General features: G+C 32.7%; 1 protein-coding gene across 1 annotated transcript; it reads left to right on the forward strand.

Annotated features, from left to right (window-relative positions):
- Positions 1–3,145: 3,145 nt before the first annotated feature.
- LOC100783035 (protein NARROW LEAF 1) lies at positions 3,146–8,764 on the forward strand. Its single transcript, XM_003546738.5, has 6 exons — positions 3,146–3,364; positions 4,516–5,016; positions 5,151–5,294; positions 6,522–6,762; positions 7,022–7,522; positions 8,025–8,764. Exons 2-6 carry the CDS (start codon positions 4,528–4,530, stop codon positions 8,456–8,458), a joined length of 1,809 nt encoding a protein of 602 aa, XP_003546786.1. The 5' UTR covers positions 3,146–3,364; positions 4,516–4,527; the 3' UTR covers positions 8,459–8,764.
- The last annotated feature ends 17,269 nt before the right edge of the window (positions 8,765–26,033 follow it).

A 26,033-nucleotide genomic window follows, 5' to 3' on the forward strand; every position in this document is an offset into this window, starting at 1 on the left:
TGATGTTCAATTTCTAGTCACTTTTGTGAACGATTGGAAAATCTTGTTTTGGAAGTAAATATCATTTTTGGTAACAATTGGAAAAAAAGAATTCATTCCAAGATTATCATTGATTTTATTTGATCATAAAATTCCATTTCATTTTCAATATAAGCAATTTTTAATAGTGATTTATTTTGTGATGACAATAAACAAAAGTCAAGGACAATCTTTTAAGTATGTTGAAATTTATCTTCCAAGATGAGTTTCTCAAATGGACAATTGTATGTTTGCAATTTTAAGGGTTACAACAGGCAAGAGATTGAAGATTCTCATATGCAACGATGATGGAGATAATTCACTTTAAATGTTGCTATCGATAGATCTTTCAAAATTTAAATTATGTATTGTTATAATTTATTATTTTCTATCACTATTTCTTATCTACTTTTTAAACATTTATTTGTGTACTCTTCAATATTGATTTGTTGCTTCAAATTGACAGAAAATTATAGCATATTGAGACTTTGACATCTTTCATATAAAAAAATATACTAGAGCAACAAATTTTATTTTGTTAAACTCCAAAATATAATTCATCACGTATTTTTGCATATGATATCCCATATTAATTATACATTATATTATTGTCAATATTAATAATATAAAATTACATTCATATAACTTAATTGATCAATAATTTATTATCAATTTTACTATACTAGATTATTTTTATTTATATTTTCTTTAATTAGGTATTTTTGACATGTGATGAAGAATTAAAGAAATTCAGATCAATCTCAGCAATTTATAGTTATTTAAAAAAACAAAATAGGTTCAAAGTTTAAATAAAGATGAGGGACCTATTTCTAATATCAATACACATTTTTGTTACACAATAACTCAATTATTTTCTTATGTTATCTTTATTTTATTATATTGACTTATTTTGAGAAAGTTTTATTTGTTATATGTCACAATAAATAATTAAATAAAAAACATATTTTTTGGGGTGATTCTTACTTATATAAAAAACCATCCAATACATACACAAATAAATTGTTAATCCTGTGCATTGCACCAATCAAAAACTAGTTAAAAAGAAAAACAACAGACAACAGTTAAAGGAAAATGATACATCCTTCAACAGTGTTGCGTACGTTGTCATAGATCATTTTTATTTCTTTAAGCCCTAAACAATGGACAATCCAACATTACCAGTGTTGCATGATGCTTTTGATTGCTGCACTTGTTCTTACACATTTACCCATATATAATTGCTGCTACATGCATGTCGCACTATAGATCTATTTCTTCAGAATTGTGTGTATCAATCAAGTTAAAAATAAATAAATCAAGTTACTTCTTAGAGTATAAATAAATAAATCAAGTTACTTCATGTGACACTAATACCTAAAGGTCTTCATCGATTTTTTTTTCTATAGTTTATTTTTTTATTGTTGTTATTTTAATGTTTGGATCCTAATTCTATTATGATAGTTTTTTGTTGAACTTTTTTTATACATTTGCCATGTCACGTTAGAATACAATAATTAACGTACTATAGTGAATGGAATTCATTTTTTCTTCTTCTTCTTCTCTTTGATCCCTTTCATTTCGGTTATAGGAGTAGAAAAAGGCAACTCGCATAAAACACAAAGTATACACATCCACATAAACAAGAAAATAATGCAGTATATAACATTGACATATATAGAAGTAAGAAAATGAATTAATGAAGGGTGAGGGAACCCCGAAACGAAACGAAACAAAGGTGTTATTTGCGACTCTCATATGCTCCAATTGAGTTAACTGTGTGTTAGAGTGTGTCAAGAATTTGTGAGGAAGAGAGGTAAAGAATAAATTATAATTTTTTATAGTGAAAATTTTACTAGAGGAAATGGTAGTTCAAACCAAAATAAAAGAAGAAATTATAACAAAACAGTAACTATAAAAATGAAAAGAAAAGAAAAAACAACTCAAAATTTTATAAGCTTAAACACTGTATAAAATAAAGTTTAAACACAAAGAATTATTATTTTTAACTTTTTATGTTATTAAAAACACTTACCCCTACTTTAAGGGAAGGTTGTTTTTATATATATACGTGGGACCTATAAATTTTATCTTTTTCTTTCAATTTTTTTATATAAAAAATAGTGATATATATATATATATATATATATTTATCGCATTACCTTTATTTATTTTTCTTTTTATTTGCAGTTAAAGGAACATATAAGTAGAGAGAAGCTGAAAGAGAGAACTTGATCAAGATAACTATTTTTTTTTTTAATAAGTGATCAAGATAACTTTTGTACCTTCAATTTTAGAGCTTTTTCACTTCTATAGCGAGACATTTTAATGATTAAATGAATGACAAAACCATGAATAATTGAATTTACAGTCATGAGGTTGAGTCCATTCTTTTTGCATAGTGGGCAACATATCTCGTGTCGGTAATTAACTAATTGTAATGGACAAATTCAACTTGCAATTAAGTTAGTCTTTATAAAAGAAATCAATTTATTTTTTATTTTCAAATATAAAAATTTACATTATTTAAAAGCGTGTATAATTTTAGTTTCTTCCCGTCATTCACAATTTGTATAGCATCATATTTTGTAAGTATTTATCTCTCTCAGACATTATAACATGCAATAAAATATAAATTATTATACAAATAACATACCATAAAAAAATTGTACAAATGATATTTTTAATATTATTTTAAAAATAGTTCTATTTGAGACATATTCAAACACTAAATATAATTATTTGTCCAAGTAGATATTAGGGACTAACTCCTTCCCTTAAACCTAACTCACTGATAAAAAAGAATATTATGATAATCATATGCAAAAACACAAAAATAAATATAAATAATATTTAATAAAAATTCAATCATTAACTAACAAAATTAAAATAAATAATAATAACTTATATTTCTTAATCGAGTAGTGTCAAATAAATTATGTTAAAAGAAAAAATATTCAAACTTATATGTAATCTCGTCAGAATGGTCAGAAAAAAAAGAATTTGATAATTAATAAAAAAAATGTTCATACTGGAAGGCCAAAATAATTTACATCTATCATTATATAAAAAAAAGTCAGAAAAATAAAATAAAATAAAAAGACACGCGCGCACACACCAACAACAACTATACTATACACACTGCAAAGAGACACACTGAGCTTACTTTACTTTTACCCCCATTCATATGCAGCTTCATGGGATTGAACTGCAATCACCACTTAGCACCGTTCAAACACCATCTCATTTCTGTAACTTTTTCTGCAGCAGATTCTCATTCCATCTTCCCTATGGGATGAACTCGCTGTCTCAATGAGCCTCTAGCACTCTCCACTCTGCTCCTCAACTGGTCTCTCTCTTGTTTTGGGCAACTGGGGTTCTGTGGAAACCTGAAAAATCTTTGCTTTATGGCCTTTGATTGTTGAACTGAAGAGTGCCCTTGTTGAGATTTTTATGAAACTATGTTGGGAATTCAACAAGGGCATGCCTTTTGTGCTTTAAGGACCTTGATTTGTCTGTTTAAGGAATACTGATTGTGTTTTTTTTTTTTTTTTCTCTTTTTAATGAATGAAATATCTTGGACTTGAATCGTGTCCTTTTGCAATGTTTGGCATGCTTGAAACTTTGCTTAGCTTGGTTTAATTGCTGTAGTTCATCATGGTGTATTGCTAAATTTGAAGTTTCCATTTGCTTGAATCTGAGAATTGGAAGGGATGTGGATGTCAGATTCTGTTCCCAATCCCATTTTATCGATCACTTCTATGTGCTTCCGCAAGTTAGAGGAATATTATTTCATTTTATCATGCTTCTGTCAAGTTTTTAAATCTCTTTATTTTGTGACTTGCTGATTGGTAAATGAGTTTGTTTTCTTATATTGAGTAGGGAACATCAAGCTTTTACTCTACTGAAAGTGTATTACTCCTTTTGTTGATATGGTCGTGACTGTACTCTTGTATGCTTTTCTGATTATGTAGTGTGGTGTTCAGTTTTATTTAAAACAATATTAATTTCATACATATTGACCATAGATATTATGTTTTGTGTAATACTGTGTGATCATTTTCTTTCTCACCATGTTACATACTGTACTAGTTCATAGGTGGTAGAGTAACCTTACTACAGCTACACTAATATAATCTGGTTTTTCCTTTAATACTCCTTACCTTCGCTTTTTGCTACCTTTCCCTTTCTATTATTTGTTCTAAAAGTAGTTTAGAGATTGATATTTTGATTTATTGTTTTCTTCTGTGCTTTCTCCTTCATTTCAAATAACTTTTATTAATTAATATAAATTACTGGCTTGTGTGCTGAATCTATCCCACATGGGTCTGACTTTTAGTTCAGTTAGTAGCTAACTTTTAGTTCTTTTGACCAAAATTAATGCCCTTTCTCACTGTCTTTTGAAGTTTGAACTAAGCTAGAGGTCCTATTTGCTATTTCCCACATTTCCAGTTTTTTGCATTCTGAGTCCCCTTTTGTTTAAATAAAACATTATTTCAGGTTAATCAAAAGATGGAGCGCACCAGGCTAAACATGAGAGGTCGTTGCTCTGGTTCGACTCCCTCAGAAGAATCTGCTTTGGATCTTGAAAGAAACTGTTGCAGTCATTCTAATCTGCCTTCACTTAGTCCTCCGACGCTTCAACCCTTTGCTTCAGCTGGGCAGCATTGTGAGAGCAGTGCTGCTTACTTCTCATGGCCAAGCCGCTTGAATGATGCTGCTGAAGAGAGAGCAAACTATTTTTTAAATCTACAAAAGGAGGTGCTACCTGAAACCCTTGGTCGTCTGCCAAAGGGGCATCAGGCAACCACATTACTTGAACTCATGACAATCAGGGCATTTCACAGCAAGATACTTCGTTGTTACAGCCTTGGAACAGCTATTGGTTTTCGAATACGGCGAGGTGTATTAACAGATATTCCTGCCATTCTAGTGTTCGTTTCCAGGAAAGTTCACAAGCAGTGGCTCAGTCCAATCCAGTGTCTACCTACTGCTCTTGAGGTTCTTGGAGTTGTCCAAATTGAACCTGCTTGATTTAATTTTGGAGTTTGAAATATTTATATATCACAAACAGTTTTAGGTTGTTATCTGGTGCCTAGGATGCATTTAAAATCAATGTTCAATTTGTGAATCAGGGGCCTGGTGGAGTATGGTGTGATGTGGATGTGGTGGAATTCTCGTATTTTGGTGCACCAGAGCCAGTTTCAAAAGAGCAGCTGTACACAGAGATCGTAGATGACTTGCGTGGGGGCGATCCATGCATTGGTTCAGGATCTCAGGTGTTTCTGTGCTTTCTTAATTAACGATACATATGGAAGGACCAATCCGGTTTACAAATGATTATCTTTGATTCAATTCTATTTTGTATATGCGATGATTAAAGGAGCATTTTTAGTCTTTCCACTTAAAAACCACAGTGTAACTACTGTCCTTTAATTTTTATCAAAAATCATATTCATTTGCTTTGGAGGTTTGTTCTAGTCAGTTGAGTTTGCATGAGTCTAACTTCGCAGTTTGTGCTGTAAATTCAACAAAGCATCTTAAGTTTTCTCAAGACTAACTTTAACCTCACAAAAGTTAATGCTGATATCTTGATATGCTACTGAGCTTGATGTTCTATTGTGGACTCTTGGTGATATAACTACTTTTGATTCTTGACTTCTTTAAATTTCAGATCTTACATTTCAGGTTTCATATTTTTTTATGTACTATCTAAAACTTTTTATGTGGTTAAACTTTTTATTTATCTTCCCTTGTTTTTAATTCTTTACCAGTTTCTATAGATGAATGTCTGTGCTTCTAAACAATGGTTTAAATATTTGATTTCCTCCCTGATTTTCATTTGTAAAATTCACACACACACACACACACACAAAATAGTTGGAACTTAACCTTAAATCTGGTTCTGAATGCCATTTAGTTGACAATCTCATTATTGGAATGTCAATGGCCAAACCTATGACCTAGATTAGCTATAAATTTAGGAAAACCAGAAATGAAGACCTTGCAGTTTTGTTGGTCTTTGAAAGCAGTTATTTGAGATATTTGAAGAGTGAAATAGTAGGATCCTCAATCTCCTGTGATTATGAGCCGGTAGAGTAGTAACAATATCTCATTCGTGTCAGGAAAAATATTATTGGGTACAAATTCAATGTGTATGATAAATTAAACTATTGGACTCTCACCTGACCATGATCCACCTGATAAATCAAATTTGTGAAGAAATTGTTAAATATAAAGTCTTATCTAGGCCTCTGCAAATCTGGATTGTTGCAAAACTTTCCTTCATATACTTCATCTACCTTTACTGTTCTTAACTGAGCTGAATGTCAACATTCTAAGATATCCATCATTATCATAAAATAGCTATCTTGTTATGAGAGAAAAGTTCATTTGGTGTTTTCAGAAATCAATGCAGTTCATAGAAGCGTCTCTAGTAGAAAATTTCTGTAGTGCTCTATTTGGTGAATATATTGGACATCTGACCATTTACTTTCTAAGTTTAGGTGGCAAGCCAAGAGACATATGGAACTTTGGGTGCCATCGTGAAAAGCCAAACTGGCAGTCGGCAAGTTGGTTTTCTCACAAATCGTCATGTTGCAGTCGACCTAGATTATCCGAACCAAAAGATGTTTCATCCTCTTCCACCGACTTTGGGGCCTGGGGTTTATCTTGGTGCAGTAGAAAGAGCAACTTCATTTATAACGGATGAGCTTTGGTATGGTATATTTGCTGGAATAAACCCAGGTAACATAATTTTAGGAGTCTGATTGATTTAATTGGGTTACTTGCATTTTGTTCCCCATGCATACTCCTTAGGTAGTGTTTGGTTACTTTCATCTTGGGTGTATTTGAGATGAAAATTTTAAAAATCGGTGTGGGTCTCACACCTCTCCACTCTACTTTAATTCAAACATTTCATCTCTTTTCACTTTCACACCCCTTTCATTCCTTTAAACCAAACATACCCTTAGTCCTCACTTGTCATGATATGATTCTTGTGCAGAGACTTTTGTGAGAGCTGATGGTGCATTCATTCCTTTTGCTGATGACTTTGACATGTCCACTGTTACTACTTCAGTGAGGGGTGTTGGAGATATTGGTGACGTGAAAATAATTGATCTACAGGCTCCAATTAGTAGCCTTATTGGAAAACAAGTGGTGAAGGTTGGAAGAAGCTCTGGCTTGACCACGGGAGTAGTTTTGGCTTATGCCCTAGAGTACAATGATGAGAAAGGTATATGCTTTCTGACGGATCTTCTTGTTGTTGGTGAGAACCAACAAACTTTTGACCTTGAAGGAGACAGTGGAAGTCTCATCATGTTAAAAGGTGACAATGGTGAGAAACCGCGACCAATTGGGATAATATGGGGAGGAACTGCTAACAGAGGCCGCCTTAAGTTAAAAGTTGGGCAACCTCCTGAGAATTGGACTAGTGGGGTGGATCTAGGGCGTCTTCTCAATCTACTTGAACTTGATCTGATAACGACTGATGAAGGACTTCAAGGTTTGTCACTCATTTCCTAATATATCATTCTTGGGTTCCTCTACTTTGTTTTGTCCTTTTTAAATTTAGCATTCTCAAATAAGGGATTTTAGAATTTACATTAGGGTGTTTTATTCCCACTTATGAGTTATGATATACCAAAGGCTGCTTCTACATAGATGAAGCATAAAAGAAGTCTACAAAAACATCTGGTGCTATTGATGGTCTGGGATTATGTTGGTGCTTGAAGGGATATTGGAAATCTTAGTAGGGTTAGTTTCTTTATTTGCGTGTCTTAAACCAACTACACAAAATCATTTTCTTGAAATCGTTTACTATATTACTATAGTACAGTTTATTTACACTGAAGATAGTGTGAAAATATGGACACACCTCATGTAGGAATAGTATGGAGACAGATTTGAAAGATTGTTTTTCATATTGATTAGGATTATTTACAGGAAGTGAAAGAAAAATTTAACTACTAAAATCTGTGGTTGTTTTCTGCTGTTGTTTCTTGTAGTGGCAGTGCAAGAACAAAGAGCTGTGTCAGCCACAGTAATTGGCTCTACAGTCGGTGATTCCTCACCTCCTGATGGTGTACTTCCAAAAGATAAAGCTGAAGACAAGTATGAGCCACTTGGTCTTCAAATTCAGTCCATTCCCTTAGGAGTTGTACCTAGTAGCCAAGACATGAAACCATCAATAATGGAGACTGAATTTAAATTAGAAGATGGAATCAAGGTTGGTCCCAGTATCGAACACCAGTTCATTCCGAGCTTCATTGGGCGGTCTCCATTGCATAAAAACAGCATACAGGACAGAACTGCAACAGAGAACTTGTCTTCATTGAGGAATAACTGTGATGAAGATTTGTGTGTTTCACTGCAGCTGGGTGACAATGAAGCAAAGAGAAGGCGTTCTGAAGCCTCAACTAGTACTGAGGAACCTCAGTGAAACAGATTATTTGCATAAGCTGGAAAAACTGACTTATAAGTCTAATCACCTCAGAATGTGTTGTTTATGGCCACTGTGGTACTGTGTTTATGCTTAGCAGCTCTGACAGTGTGCAATGATGTGATTGGAGTTCACATTGTCATTGAAGTTCAAGTAAATTTGTGACCTTGGAGAGCCATTTAGTTCCTAAAATGCTTGAATTTCTGAACTGAATTATGTCACTTTTCAATTAACATGGGCATACATTGCCAATTAACTGTTGCTCACATCACATGGCCCTGACCATGGTTTATATGCTGTGATAAACTGATGCCTTGAGTTGGATTTTTATCATGTCATTTTGCTTCCCCTATCCTAGGTCTGCAAAGCCTTCCACATAATAGCTATGAAGCACCGACACCGACACGGACACCGGACACGACACGGACACGGATACGTGGATACCTATAATGTCCAAAATATAGAACGTAGTACGGGTGTCGTGTCGGTGTCAGACACTGACACGGACGCGTGTCGGACACCGGACACGGCAAGGAGCTGGAGTGTCCGTGCTTCATAGCATAATAGAAAGAGCAGTGCTAGCAATTTTTTAATGGACAAAACTTAACATGTAGTTCCATAAGTGTTGTTGGTGCTATTTTCCAATCAGAATTAGAAATTCACCTTGGTAACCTGCATTTACATTTAATAGAATCCTTTGTTAGGCGGATTACTGTGAAATTCCAATTTTGATTGAAAAACAACACTTACAACACCTATAGAAATGCATTTAATTTTGGCCCTTTTTTACACGTCTTCTAATATACTATTGTAGGTAAAACAATATTTGAAACCACAAGCATGAGCGAGACTCATTTAATAAGAAGTGCAACTTAGAATTTTTGTGCTTTTTAATAATTTTCATTTAAAAATAAAGTGTATTAAAACATGTGTGTTAAAGAATATGTTGTTAATAATTCTCTAATAAAGAAGGGGGATATTTTCAAAAGAAAAAACATTTTATAGACTTAGCATGTGTTTGGTAAACCTTTTTATAGGAGAAATAATAGCTTATTTTTCAAAAATTCTTTTATGAAGTTAGTAAAAATAATTATTTTTTTTAAAGAAAAAGCTGAATTAACCACACATTTTAAGGGAGAAAATATCTACTACTTTGTTGAGTTTTATTTTATTCTTTTGGAAATTTGGACTTCCAGCTACATCCAAATGAGATTGTTTCTCACGCTAGCCTCGTAATTAGCCGATAATTTTCTTTTACTGCTGTCTTTTTATTTTATTTGTGTACTTACTCTAGTGATTAGTTGGAATTCATGGTTTTGGAGCTTACATAAACCACAACCTGTCTTTATGTATTTTTTGTGTCCGGTTTTGGACACTTTTTTGTGATAGATCTTGATATATTTTATTAATAACATTCTTTTTGCTTATAAAAAGAAGAGTAAGGGGGAAAAAATGGAAGGAGATAATATATAGATAATAAGTATATTAAACACAAGTTTTATACATTGAATAAAAGCTTAGATTGTACACAAGATCAAGTACAATGTTGACAAAGATAATGACCACAATACAATGCAATAGAAGTTCTGATACAATATTAGCTTTCTTTCTTTTCAATTCAGCTTCTGTACCTCATATCCTTTTGAACTTGATTCTGATTTTATCTTTTCAATTAAGTTATAGACATTCTTGATCTTCACCGAACTCAAAATTTGTTCTTCCCGGTATTTAGTCTCAGCCTCATAAGACCTCGATTTCCCTACCATTATGCTTCAATGTGATTTTCCTTGCTCTTTTCTATTCTTTCAGCTTCTATTCATCGTTACCTTTATCTGCAAAATTTCAGAGTTGCTTGCATGATTTACTTGTGAACTTGATTTACAATGATGCTGCTTTCCCAAGGCTAGAGTCTTAGCAATAGTGTTTATTGCATAGTAGTCAATATTGTTGTCGTGGCACAGAGTCCTTAAGTGGGATAGCGGGATGACCGCTATTCTAATATTTTTTTTAATAAATATTCAATATTATATATAAGCATTCAAAACAGAAACATAACTCATAATTCATGCACTAATCATCGTTAATAATAAAAACTCATTGTACTTAAAAGTTAAAACCAAGCATAGTACTTAAACATAAAGTAGACAAATGTAAGTTTCTAAATACTAATAAGAATTAAAAAATTTAGAATCTTCAAGACCTTCATCTTGTAATTCTCCTTCAATCTCACTAGTGTAATATTGTATTTTTTTAATTGATTGTGAAAGTGATTTAGTTAAATTATAAGAGAAATTAAATTAAATTTAAGTACTTGAATGAATTAATTAATAAATTTGGTGATTTGATTTTATGTGTATGTAGTTGATGAGTTTTTAGTGTTTTGGACGTAACAAGATGAACTTTAGTTTATGTTTGGAGAAGTGGGTGTGTATAGTAAGGTTTAGGTGTGAAAATGAGAAATTATAAGAATCATAAACTCTCTTTCAACTCTTAAAAATTTGAAACACAAACACAAAAGCTTTCATTCTACTCTCTTCTTTCTCTTTAAGAAAACACATTCTTTGAAGAGTTGAGAACTCGGTTGTCTTGCTCAAAGGAGGTCTTTTTCTCCTCTCTTTATTGTCCATTAGTTGTCCCTTTGTGTGGTAGCACCTCTCCTCCCTCTTTTATATTCCATCTTCATTTTTCACTAAGACACCCATGGGGTTCCATGGAAAAAAAACTTAGTTTTTGGGTTTGAATATGACTTTGGGTTGGTTTTGGGTATGGATAATGCCCTTGTAGTTTGAATTGCTAGTGGAGTTAAACAAAGCTTCCTCTTTGGACCAAAAGTTTCCTCTTTTCTTCCTTTTCTCCATCTTAAAGCAAGTTCCTTGAGTTTGATAGGTAAGAGAAGTTTTATCCTTTTCTATGCTTAGGTAGTTGCGGATTGGTTTCAAGGTTGCTGGAAAATGAATCATGTTTTTAAAAATGGAAGTTTGAGCATTTGAGGTTTTGAGTTTTGAAATTTGGGTTGTTGTTTATTTGATGAATATTGATCAAAAGTTCCTATTTGTAAAGATTTTTAATGTTGCTTATGTATTTGGAATTGATGGGAAAGGGTTTGGGTTTGTTTTGGGATGATTTGGAAGTCATGAAAGACAATTCGATAGAAAATTTGAAATTATGCAGAATTTGCGTCCAATGACTATTTTCACATCCAATGACCATTTTCGTGTCCAGTGATCAATGTCACCTCCAGTGACCATTTTCACATCCACTAATGAGTTCTGAGTCTGGCGACCAATTTTGAGTCCAATGACCATTTTAAGTCCAATAATAAATTTGAGTCTAGTGACCAATTTTGAGTCCAATAATCAGTTTTGAATCAAGTGACCAGTTTTGAGTCCAATGACTGGCTTTGAGTCCGATGACCAATTTTGATGTGGATGTGATCAATGTTTGTTTTCCTTGCATAAACTAATTATTTTGAAATCTTAATGAATTTATGATGATATGAGATGTGGTTGAAATGATGTTGCTTTATTATTAGAGTTGACTTTATGTTGAGATCATGAGATTCACATTCCTATGAGTTTTTGGTGAGTTGTTTGCAAGAATTCTAGGTGTTGGAATGACTTGCTATGCTTATTGAACTATATGTGGGTTCATGAGTGTGATGAACGTATGAATGGTGAATATATGATGTTATGACCTCTTATGGTGCTAAGATTGGTGAATGAATTTGTGATGACATATGATATTGATTTGAATGATCATAACATGCATGCATTTATGAACGACATTGCATGTGAGTAGGCATGTAAGTTGAGGGTGCTAAGAAAGTTCTTAACCTAGTGCTGGAGGTTGTCGTGGTGGCTAACACTAAATGAGCTTATATAATGGATAGGCGGGCGAATCTCTATATAGGTTAAGGTCTTTGCAAGCCTTATAGAGATAAGTCACTATCCACACTCATCCATTTTCGATAAAATCACACTTCCTTTGTAGGGTTAATTCGAGTCTGTCCGAATGGTCAGATCATAGAGTGCTACTATTTTAAGGGATGTACTTGGGTTAATCACTCAAAAGGTGAAATCTTTCAAGAGTATAGTAAAGACATAGCATGATAGTTAAACATGTGCATTGATAATTGTGACTTGAGAAATCGATGTGTTACTTAAGGAGTTGTATTAATACACGACTGTTGAAAAAATGGAGGATTTCTATATCTTTTTTAATATATTTATCTTATATTTCTTTTAAAATGAGTTTACCCTTGCGTTTGTTTTTAACTGTGATGATCATATCATTTGATACGGGAGCAGATTATGATGTAACTTCTGAGGAACATGTCACTCGTGGTTGATGTGGACTTGGTGGTGGACTTGTGGGCGAGATCCGACCCTTCGTCATTTATTTATGTTTTGTCTTAGTGGGGACCAACTTAAGGTTTATATATCTTCATGGATCTATGTTGTATTTATTCCCTGAATGGAACCCTTGAGTTTTGTTTGTTTTGTTTGAAGATGTAGTGTCTTAAGGCACATGTACCTTTATGTTTTACAACTTGAGAACCTTTTATGGGTGAAATTTATATGACATGGTTGTATTCACGAAAAAAAATTATGCATATTTTCATTAATTAAACTAATTCAAGAGTTTTAAAGGAACTAAAAATGAATCTTTCCGCGTTAAAGCCTTAGTGCTTCATGCAATGATATTTGAGGTCGTTACAACTAACATTAGAAATGAACTCTTCCTTCCCTTCATCTTTATTCTCTTCTTCCACTTGTGCCACCTTTTTTCCTTTTTCATTTGCATCATTTACCTTCTTCATTTGTGTTTGTTTCCCGTGTATTTCAGATGTTCACTAGCCCCAGTTCCAATATCGACATCTAACCAACTCAAATCTTCCTCTTTGAAAACCAAGTCATTTATTTCTTCTTCCAACTCCCAATAACCACTCATTGATTTCATCAATGTCATTTAAAGCAATGAGATCAATAACATCATGAGAATTAAAATAATCTACAAGATTTTGGTTATACTTAACATAAACTAAGTCTTAAAGCTTTTGGTGCTCAAGCCTACTTCTCTTCTTTGAGTGAATCTATAATAATTTGAAAAAATGAATGTTAGATTCAATTTCAGCTCCCAATGTTTCATAATCAAATAAATCAATCATTAACTTACATACTCAAAGGTACTCTAATTACGCTTACATCCCGATGAGCTACAAGTCAAAATTAGAATTTTAATTGCAATGATTTGCAAGTGTGGGGGTTTTTCCTCTATGGAATTTCCACCACTCAGCTGTGAATTATGCAATTTGTATGCATTAGTATTTACATGAAAATTAAATAATGATTCAAATTTATAAGTGAACTTTCCCACTTACCAGGAAGCACTTGAGTTCATGCTTTTATTGCTGCAGTCATATCAAACCAGTCTCCACCCCTCTTAACAACTCTTTGTGAATTGCAACTTCAAACTCATCATCTTCACTAATCTTAGCAATGCATTTGTAGAGGCCATCTTCCACTTCAACATTTTTGTCAATGTTTGGATTGGTGTAATAGATCCTAGGATTTAGATAATAACCTACTACATGCAAAGGGTGGTGAAGTTGGCAATCTCATCTATGATCAATGATGACAAAGATATCCTTATACTTTTCTTTATTATCATTGAAAGCTCTTTGAATTGCCTCCTTGGATCTATCCATTACTTCATAAGTGAAATTCATTGCAGGTTTTTTTTATTGTTATCCACCAACCTTAATACACTTACAAGAGTCATTATAGCCTTCAAAGTGAAGACAACATGAGACCAAAATGATGCCAATAGAACGACATTTGTTGCTTTCTTTCCCTTAGCTTCCTTAGTTGCCTTTAATTTCCTCCATTCTTCTGAAGTAAACATCCTTCTTAGATTGACCTTTTGCTTATGTAATCTTTGCAAACTTAAGAAGGTGGTAGCAAATCTTGTAACTCTAGTCCTCACCAATTCAGTCTTGTTAGTGAATTTCCTCATGGTGTTCAAAGTCAATGTATGGTTGTAAATGTAGCATACAAGCTGGATGTCTCTTTGTATAACTCTTTTAACCGTTGGGATCCTTCCAATATCCTCCAAGATCAAGTCAAGGCAATGTGCAACACATGGAGTCCAAAATATTTTTGGTCTTGTCACTTCTAAAATTTTACCTAAATAGATCAAAATCAAGAAACTTAGAGTAAAGTAACAATTAAAAGTTATAACCATAAAATTAATCACTTCATTGAGAATGATTGATTTCTTACTCGCCAATTTATAGTTACTTCCATTGTCCATCACCACTTGAATCATGTTCTTTTCTTCAATCTCCTCAACAAAGCCATTCAAAAGATCAAAGATCTTGTCACCAATCTTCATGTATTCAAAAGCATCCACACTCTTCACAAATTATGTTCCCAAGAAACAATTTACCAAAAATTTAATCAAAATCCTATTCTTCCTATCAATCCAACCATTTGACATAATTAAGTATCCATATTTTATTCGCTCCTCCACATGAACTTGCAATAAGCCTTTTGTGTATTCCAACTCCTTTTTAAGGAGTGGAACTCTCAATTCATGATAGCTTGGAGGCTTTAAATGAGTACCATAGGAGCCAATCGTACCAATCATCAACTTAAAACTTATTGATCTAGCAAGATTGAGTGGTATTCCATTCCTAAAAAAGAAACAGGCAATGTACTGAACTGTCGTATCTTTTGACTTCTTGTCATAAGGATCTTTCACACTTGTTTGTCTCATGGCTTTTCCCAATTTGATATTTTCTTCAGGTTTTCGGAGAACATATAATCAATAGGGCTTTTATTATTTGTGGTCCTCTTCTTGGCAGCAACTGAAGAGCCTTCACTTGATGATATTGAAGGCCTTTTTCAATTTTTTCTAAGTCTTGCAATCTCTTGAATGTTATCTTCCTCTTTTTCGTTTTCTTCTTGTGTAGACTCCATGTATGCCTCCATATCAACTTTTTCTTGTTAAAAGCTTCTTGCATTTCTAATTTAACATCCTCTGATACTTTTCTACAAGAAATAACATCTCTTATAATGTTGAGTTGATGTCTTTTGGCTCTAGTAATTCCTCTTATAGATGTTTTATGACATAAATTACAGGTAACACTTTTCTTGTTATTTGTATCCTTTAAGTTCTTCCACTTCCCAAAAACATCAACCCTATCATCTGTAGGCTTGAACATTCCAGTTGAAGATTCCACTGTGTTGGTATCTTTTTTTTGTTGATCATTAGAATCCATGGTAGCGGCATTATGCATAGTAAAACACCTAAAGGAGAAGAAAAGAATAACAATATAAGAATGAGAGCAAGGAAAAAAACAATAAAAGAAAAGAATGAGAGAAGAAAAAAGTAAAAAGAAAAGAAACATGAGATCAAAGAAAACAAAAAACCTATAAGTAGATAACAAAAAGGTGTGCCTGAAAGAAAAAAACGTAAGAAGGAGGACAATGGTCGTCAAAGATCGAATGACGCCTGAGAAGGAACAGAGAGGTGCGCCCAACACTGGAGAAGGAATAGGGTGTGTTGTTTCTCAGTTTCTCTTAGGGTTTTCACTTCTCTCAATTGTTCTCTCAAGTCTAGTCTCGATTTCAGAAGAAACTCAAACAAAACAAAATGTTTGGGCCCAAAATAACCTTCACTAATGATGTAATAATGAGGGCAAATGAGCGTAAGGCCCAACAAAGAGAAAGGGTGTACCCGTAATAATGAATACAAGGAATTAGTTGAATCATGTTCATTGTGCAATTAGTAAACAAAGAGAAATGGTGTACCCATAAGGCCCAACAACCAACGTACCACTATCGTGCCGCATCCATGCCATAACAGAGCTGTCATCATTATCAATTGTTCATTTTTTTTCCACTTTAGAAGATTACGCTACATTGTAAACATCAATATTAACACCTGAAATGTTTTATTAGAGCATCCTGCACTACTTGAGAATAGAGTTGGGCAAATGAGCATGGGCCTGCGAGCCACCCGTGAAACCCGTTTGAGCCCATTTAAGTTGCGTCATAGGTTAAACGAGTTTTTATTCACCGGGCCTTGTGAGATCTTTACATTTTATATAAAAATATATATAATACTAATAAATAAGTAAACAAAGTAATTTTTTTAAAAGTATAGAATATAAGTGCTTCTTATATGGTTCAATGGTTGGTGAATGTTGATATAATATTTTGGTTTAATATAGAATTGTAAATTAAGTTTTTTTTTCTGCTGAGTTGAATTGTAGATTAAGTATACTTGATATAAAAAAATGTTTTTTAAGTGGCTTAAGATGCAAATTTTGTTATCATTTTGGGCAATGATTTTTTTATTGGGCAATTCATAATTAGTTTTTAAAAAGATTTAAAATGGGTCAAATTTCACATTTAAAATTTAGTTTTCTATTTCTTTTTTTAAATTTTTTTGTTAAATGTGGGCCAGCCCGCTAAACCCGTGGACTATGTGAGGTAGGTACAGTGCGGGCTCGAAAAAAACAAGCCCATGTGAAATGCGGGTTCGCAGGTTGTTGGCTTACCCACATGTCCAGCTCTACTTGAGAATCATGATGGCCTAGCAAGTGAAAAGTGTGTTGGGCAAAGTAGGCTATGAAGAATAGCTATAGAAAAGGTTAAAGTTCATCTCCTCAAGGTGGTTCTGGGACACGATGGTGGAAATCAATGTGATAAGTGAGTCTAGGCTTAAGTAATCGTAATGATTCAAGAGACGAAGCCTTTTGATGTATTTTACTTTGCATTGAGCTAAGATACTAGAAATAGCAAAATCATAGGTTGTTTTGGTGGGGTTGGGGGCCAAAGCCGATAACTATCGTCAAAATCAAGAGCAGTGACCAAAGTCCAAAGGGATGTCCAACTAGTGGACAAAACAGTGGTTTTGACAATGATGAGGATCAAACAAGGAGCAAAAACATAAAAGAAGAATAGTTTTTATTAAATAAAGTTGTAATAAAATGTTTGTGTTGCACTATTTTGTTTTGGCACTTAGGCCCAAAACATTTGGTTATTTTCTTTGTTTTATATTATTGGGTTGTATTAGAATAATACTTAAATAAGGCATAAATAGGAGTGACTACTGGTGTGTTTTTGTGTATCTCTTGAGTGGCTTACATGATCATTAATAAGCCACTAACTTGACATAATTACCACCATTAAGGGTTACATTATGATTAGTGGACTCTTGGTATGCCTTAGGACAACAACATCTCCTATATATATCTCACAATTTTTTGAATGAAATAAAAAATAACTTGTGGTATAAGATGGAATATAAGTAATAACAAATTGGGCTAAAGTGACCCTAGTTGCCCTATTCAACAATTTACTTTTCCAACCAACAAGTTTACTATTAACACCATCAAGGACATAATTAAAGTCCCTTTTGGATACTCAACCAATCAAAATAGGGGAACCCAAATATTTTCCAAGGTTCGATGCATAGGGAAAGCCAATGATAGAGGTGTATTGGTCTCTTTTGATATTAGAGACACTTTTTGAGGCATAAAATTGAGACTTCTCCACATTGAATTTCAACCTAGAGGCAAAACAAAATTTCTCAAGAACCTCTTTAACAAACTTCACTTGAGAGTCACAAAGGATGAGAGAAGAGGTTGGTTCGTAAGAGTGTGCATAGAGGTCAATCTGACCAAACTTGTGATAGGTTGTGTGTGGATAAGGGGGTTTTGGTACCAAGTGCAATATGAACGGATCCATAGAATATGTGGATCGTGTGGATGCTATTGACACCATATAAGAGAGAGCCAAATTCTGATGGTTAACGCTACAAGAAATGGTCATCAAAATTCTAATTTTGCTTACCAATAAACTCCAACCAAATCTAATTCTCTGGCGATAGTAGCGATAGAGACAACTCCAGCAAAGCCCAGACTAGGTGATTAGAAGAATAACAAAGCAAATAATGGAGGGATCAATGTAGATATTGATAATAGTTTTGCAATTATGAATGGCATAAATACGCTTAATTTGGGTATCAATCATGAAGATACTATTACCAGAATTAATGATGTTGCACCACATGGTGAATGGCTTATTATGCATAGAAACAAAAATAACAACCAATCTACAAAAAGAAACATAAAGATTCCAAAATCCCTAACGCTTATTCCAAGGATAAGCCAAGTAATAAGGGTAAGCAATTACCTAAACAACCCTTCACTCATGCAAAAAACAACAACCTTAGCATGAAAAAAATACCCAACCCTAGCAAACCTAAAGCTGACCCATCTTAGCCTTCTCTACTTGCCAAACACAAATGACCTTGTAAAGATCATGAAACACCTATCTGACAGATGATTCAAAATGTCAAACCTCTACCCTTTCATACCTAAACTCCCATAATCCAACCAAACACCACCCCTACAGCCTCATCCATAATTCAACCAAACAACAACCCTAGTCCCTTTCATCCTCCAAACCATGAGTCTGAGAATAGCATGAGCCATGATGAAAACTCCATCACATCTAATGAGAATAAAGTCAACTTTTAAAATGATGATATGAAAGTAAGTACCTCGCAGGAGTGTGTTGACAAGTAGGATGGTCTTGTTTAGAACCATGATATCATGGACCATGCCATGGTCATGTAGGGGCTTTGGCCCCTTTTTCCCCTCTCAAATGTTTGCTATGATTGTTTTCCATGAGTTTTGAGTTGTCTCATGGAATATTAGATGAGTCATGAGTCGTTGTTCCAAGCGACATGTTCGTGATCTTGTTAAGAAACTGTGCCCTTCCATTTTCCTCATTTTTGAAACTCATGTCCAATTCTTTAATGTGGAAAAGTTTTGGAAATCTTTGGGTATGACCTTATTTTTATACAGGAATTTGTTGGCCATTCGGGTGGGATTTGGGTCTTCTCTAATAGGAAGGACGTTTCCTTTATTCTTTTTTGATACTATTCCTTAATGCATTTCTTTGTCCATCAAGAAGATAAATTTTCGTTGGTGTTGCTCAGCCATTTATGCCTCCCCCACACCTACTCTTTGAGGTCTACTTTGGGATCACTTGAGAATTGTCAAAAACACTATTTCTGATCCTTAGCTCTTGATGGGCGATTTCAATGAAATTCTATACTCAAATGAGATGCAATGTGGAAATTTCAATAGAACAAGGGCCCTTGCCCTATCCTTCGTGCTTGATGATTATGATCTTTGGGACTTAGACACCAATGAGGGCTTATTCACTTTGAGGAAGAATACTCAACATGGTGGGAACGTGAGGAAGAAGTTGAATAGATGAATGGCCAATGCTACTTGCAGGCTAGCTTTCCTTAATGCCATGGCAAAAATTCTTCCTATGCATAGCTTGGATCATAACCCTATTCTGCTCAAGTGTCTCAAGTTTGCCCCAAAAAAAGTACCTTATTTCCATTTCCTGGCTACTTGGATGGGCTATCCAAACTATGGTAAAGTTGTCAATAATGTGTGGTTTATTACGCAAGGTGACGTTTTTCCTAAGTTGCAAGGAGTTAAAGAGAAATCCATCTTTTTCAATAATAATGTCTTTGGCAACATTTTTAAAAGAAAGCGTCTGTTGGAAACAAGAATTAGAGGGATCAACCAACAACTTGATCTTTTTCCTTTTTTTGACCTCATTTAGTTGGAAAAGATCTCTAGACTCAATACAATCAAGTGCTTTGCTAAGAAGAGATTCTCTAGTTCCAAAAATCTAGTGAAAACTAGATGAAATTTGGTAACAAGAATACCAGATTTTTTTCACACTCAAATTGTCATCAAAAGGCGAAAAAACAAAGTTTCTGGTTTATTTATTGATGATATTTGGATTTCAGATTATGACATTATTCAAAGAGAAGTCCTCACTTTCTTTAAAAAGCTCTTCCAGTCTGATGATCAGTGCCATCCCTCTAGTCTTCATCTCCATTCTATTCCTATGATTGATCAACAGATTTGTGACCTTTTGCAAGATTTTGTGTTTGTTAAGAAAGTCAAAGATGTTGTGTTTTCTATGAATTCTTATAAAGCCCTTAGGCCAGACGATTTCAATCCATTTTCTACAAATCTTATTGGCATATTTTGGGACTAGATGTGTGGTACACTGAGTCCAGGTTTTGCTATTGGTACACTGAGTCCCATATTTTGGCATATTTCAACCTCGTGAATAAAGCTTTTGCTACTGGTACACTGAGTCCAGGTTTAACTAATACTCTTATTGTCTTTATTCTCATGAAAGACACTCCCTTGGCCTTGAAAGATTTCAAACATATCAGTCTTTGTAATGTCCTCTTTAAGGTGATTTCTAAGGTCTTGGTCATCTGGATTGTTCATAATATACATACTAAAAAGGGTAGATTTGGTATTCTTTTTTTCAAGGTTGACTTCAAAAAGCCTATGATAGAGTCAATTGGGATTTTTTGAACATTACTTTGAAGGATTTTCGGTTTCCTGAAAATATTATTGATCTTGTCATGCATTGTGTTTCTGCTACTAGCCTTTCTCTTAAGTGGAACAATGAGAAACTACCCAATTTTGCACCTAAGAGAGGCTCGAGGCAAGATGACCCTCTACCCCCCTATTTTTTTCTTCTTTGCATGGAAAAACTAGCCATCTTCATAAATGAGCTTGTCCGGGTTAGTAGATGGCAACCTATATTTATCACTAGACATGGGCCTAAGGTTAGTCATTTAATTTTTGTTGATGATTGTCTCCTCTTCACAAAAGTTTGTTGAGGTCGATGATGTTCCTCCACCATCAGGTGGTTCGTTGTTGGAGCCTGGACCATTCGTAGTACATGCAAAGAATGCAAAACCTAGAGCCTAGGGCTAAGACATTTTTTTTATAAAATACATTTGGTTAGTCTTAATATATTTCTTAAAAAATAAATATTTCCACATTTGGTTATTGTCAGACCCTAATTTCATCCAGGTATGATGTTTTATCATTCACCTGTGATGCTTTGATCATTGTCGGTCGAATTACGGTATTTGGCACCGGTTGCAGGGCGAAGCGAGGGATCACTCCGGGTTTTGATCAAGAAAACAAAAGGATACAAGGGAAAGGGGGAAAAAGGGTCATTTTGTGGATTTTTCTGGACCCAAGCTCGCCGAGGCTAGCATCTGGCTCGCCTGGACCATGAAATGCCTTCAGGCCTAAGCTACCAAATCGCTTGGGCGAGCTGCCCCTGCCCTAAATGGTCTTTTCCTATAAATAGCCATGCTGGGGGAGGGGTTTAGGGGTTCAGAAAATCTGTGGAGGAAGAAAAACGAAGGAAAAGGAAGAAAAAAGGAAAAAGCGAAGCCAATGCGCTACCGAATCGCAATTGTGGATCATTCCCTACATCGTTTCTCTTGCTAGCCTTGTACCTTGTGCAACAATCGTTTAGTTTTTTTCTTCCTTTTCTTTTCTTTTCTTAAGAGTTGAATATAATCCATGTACCCTTATGTGGGTCCTCTCTAACATTATATATGTATTCATCTTCTCTCATTCTTCATTGGTAATTTCATTTTATTTGTAAGGCTTAATTCTAGCCGATCACCAGTCTCGTGAAATTGTTTTCTTTTCTTTTGTGAGACTAGAAATTAATAAACACAAATAAATGAAAAGGAAATCAATCCACAAACCAAACTTCTTTTTTATCAAATATCACTTGAGATCGTTTCAAGGTCCAATGTTTTAACGATTCTCTCCGCTTTTCAAAATTTAAAACGTCGTTTCAAGGTCCAACGCCTTAACAACTCTTTGTTCGCAATTAAAATAAATCTTTCAAAAATATAAGATCAATTTAACACACAAACATTCAGACTTAAAGAACTACGTATGTCTGATTTTCTCATTGCACGTGGGGATATGTAGGAGCAAGGGTAACACCCTTGTTGACTCGAAAAAAATAAAAAAAATGTAATAAAAGCAATTCACTGCTCTTAGGAAAATAAATAATTTTGAAGTCATGTTGTGCACACTCGATTAAAGGTTGTCGTCCCTTGTGACGGGCGCGTGGGGTGCTAATACCTTTCCTATGCGTAAACAACTCCTGAACCCTTATTTTCAAAATTCACAGACCTCTTTTTGGTTTTTCTAACATTTTCCTTAAATAAACGTTGGTGATGACTCCCACTCATTTTCTGTTTTTAGAAGACGCCTCTTTTATTCTCTTTCACCGTCCTATTGTGAGGTAGGTTGCGACAGTTACATTATAACTTTCTTGGCTATATAAGATTTTTTTACAAATATACCCTTCGTTAAAAAAATGCATCCTAATTTGGTAGTTTATGTGGTTTTTAAAATTCAATCTGGTTTTAAAAAAAATATTATCATTAATTTTTAAAGAAAAATTAATTTTATCATAAAAGTCATCATAGGTAATGCATTATTAATGCCCCACTCGAGAGAAATACAAAAGATGAGTAAAAAGTTAAGCCATTATTGAGTTGAGGACTAAGATAGTTCCACACATGTCACACTCCAAATAACAAATCCCAACCCAACAATACACACAGGTACTTGTTATATCCATTCTCCTTTGCTTCCCCTTTTCTAAGTAAATAAAAGAGTGTATTTTTTGGAAAACAAATTGAAATGGGGAGTGGATAAGCAAAGAAGGGTAGTGGATATAGCAACTACCTACACATATTCATGTAATAAAGGTACATATCACAACCCAACTTATTAATTTATAAATGTTTATGAAAACTAATACACATGTCTATCACAAATTACAAAGTAAGACCAATGCCACATGTTCATTAATTCTAATTTAGGAAAAAAAATATAAAAAATGGAAAGCATGAACAAGTACAATTTTATCCACTAAAATCAAATTGAATTAAAATCTCATGAGAAAAGAAGTAGAAAATTAAACATAAACCTAAATTTATGAGATAATGTAGAGAAAAAGTAGTGCGGGACTATGGAGGAGTAACACAACGCAACAATAATGGAGACTAAAGCTTTTGGATAAACAACAACCCTGGTGAATGCTAATTTGTAATTATAAAAAGGATAGTGTAGTCATTTTGCATAATGAGAACTTTCCATCCACTTGGGAAACTTGGGATCCTGACCCCTCCTTCAGGAATATTTTTGAGAGAAAGTGGACTAAAATTGATTCATAGGAATCACAGTTTCCTGAGAATCTTTTTTTTTATTAATTAATTATCAAACATGAGAATTATAGTTATTCAATGTAAGATTCCTGAGAAAGTAAAAACTTTCTAGCTATCAAACACCCTCTTAGAGTCACTCCTTATCCTCACCACTCATTTTCTTGAGATTTAATGGTTAATATTAGTTACTTATTACAACCATTAGATCATAAGAAAATAAATGTAAATGATGAAAAGAGTTACTTTTGGAGTAAGTGGATCTCTCATATATGAGTGTGTGCATTGTTTTTTTAATTGAATACTTTGCGCATGTATAATGATAAATGTAACTTTATTTTAAAAAAAAATTGAATTCATTAGAGATTACTTACATGAGATGGACCGACATATAGTGAATGGAAAGGTTATGACACATTGAAGATTACTATTTTCTATATTTTTTTTGAAGATTTCTTTAATCAAATATAATAATGTCTCTCTTTTTTGTTAACATTTTATTCTCTACTAATATGTTCCTATGGTCACCATGTCATGATACTGGTGGTAAAATTCATGAGTCTTGTAACTAACAAGGTATATGTAACATTATTATGTTTCTTTCTTTATGGTATTTTTTTAATAATTCTTTAAGTAGTTAGATATGAGCTATTTTTTTTATTAATGTTAGTTAACTTAATTTATTAATTACATGTTTAATCTATTTCTTTTGTTTCTTTGTGAGAACAATAATTATTGAGGTTACTTGCATACAAAGGAGGTAAATTGCACAAAATCAAAAGCAAAATTTTGTATTTCTTCTAGAAAATCTCTTAATTGTTTCATAACAACTAGAAATAGATTCTTTAACCAATAGAAAAGCTTAAAGAGTGTTCAAATTACACATCCTATTTGGCAAAGAATAAGACCTCGATCTGACTCAATGGTTCATAAATAATGGTTCATAAATAAGTGTTACCTGTTGATAGAATTACATAGGATGAGAACATGATTTTATTTATTCCTTTTTTATGTATCCTTTTATTTCTTCATTTTTTTGTTAGCATTCTTTTATGTTTTGATTTTTGTGGTATGATTTGTTATTATATAGATTAGTTACATACTAGAGAGTTTAAAATTAATGTATATAATTCTTTGACAACATTTGTAATTATGATTTTATTATTGTCATTATTATAATATATTATAAATTTGTATTCATAATAATTTTAATATAAATATTTTTTTATTGCTAACCATCATTTGATTTAACGAATTTATTAAATGTGTTAATATAGATTTGTTGTTATAAATCATTATTTATTATCTTTTCAATTATGTTAATTATTGAAGAATTTTCTTTACCTCTTTAAATTTGAGTTTTCTTTTATACAATGATATTTATATGTAAACTTATAAAAATTATATATAAATAAATTTAATGAAGAATAATATTTTCTCACAAAATCAAATAAGAATATTTATTCTTAACTCACAAGACTACAAAATTACCTAAACATGGATAAATTTAATTTTTTATTTTATGTTGATATTATAAATGTAAATTTAGTAATGTATAAATCATATTATATATATATATATATATATATATATATATATATATATATATAATGTAAAAAATCAAACTCTCGGATAAATATTTTTTATTAAATTAATAATGAGAATTTACACTTCACTCGCAGAAATGAACAACTTACCTAAAACTATAATAACAATTAAATTATTATAGTTAGATTAATGTTTTTTAATTTATTATTATTATTATTATAGGTTAATATAAATAGAAATTTTCTTACTGTATGCTTATAAAATTGGTACATGCACAATTTCTCCAACCGAGCTCTCTGGACTATTATCATTGGCCTTATGGGATTTCATAAGCTGAGTATCTCTTCGATAGATAGAGTGGGTTCTTGTGATTATACTCAGTGAGGGGTGACTTTTATTCTTGGACAGGTGCAACTAGTTTTTTCATCAAGTATTTAAATTTTGGCACTTAAAAAACATTATTATTGTGATTACAATTTATAAAAGTAGTGGATTGATGCATAGTTTATTACACTTTTAAGATAAAATAATTACTACAAGAAATATTATTTAAGTACTTATTGTTAATTTTTTTTTAAAATTTACAATTTTGTATATATATATATATTCAAAAATTAATTTTTTATAATTTATTAAATTGTATATATAACAATGGCCAAAATAATACCCCTATACTACACGAATAAAAAAACTAGTTATATTATATTTATTATTTTATATTATTTATTCCAAAAGAAGTTTTTGCCACAGACAAATACTATGTGACAATTCATTATTTTTCTCACTAAATTTAATTTTCTTAAATTTTTTAATTCATAAAAACACATTATTATTCTTAATTATCTTATTACCGGTGAAATTAAGCCTAAAATTTGATAAATTGATTATCATATTATATATAATTATGATA

This window comes from Glycine max, chromosome 15 (genome assembly GCF_000004515.6).
Source record: "Glycine max cultivar Williams 82 chromosome 15, Glycine_max_v4.0, whole genome shotgun sequence".
In the NCBI taxonomy this organism is placed as follows: Eukaryota; Viridiplantae; Streptophyta; class Magnoliopsida; order Fabales; family Fabaceae; genus Glycine; species Glycine max.

Excerpts from the sequence above, each read along its gene's own strand:
- LOC100783035 (XM_003546738.5), top strand. The coding sequence starts at position 4,528 with ATGGAGCGCACCAGGCTAAACATGAGAGGTCGTTGCTCTGGTTCGACT. Across the intron at positions 5,017-5,150 it reads GTCTACCTACTGCTCTTGAG|GGGCCTGGTGGAGTATGGTG; the intron begins GTTCTTGGAGTT and ends TTTGTGAATCAG. Across the intron at positions 6,763-7,021 it reads ATTTGCTGGAATAAACCCAG|AGACTTTTGTGAGAGCTGAT; the intron begins GTAACATAATTT and ends ATTCTTGTGCAG.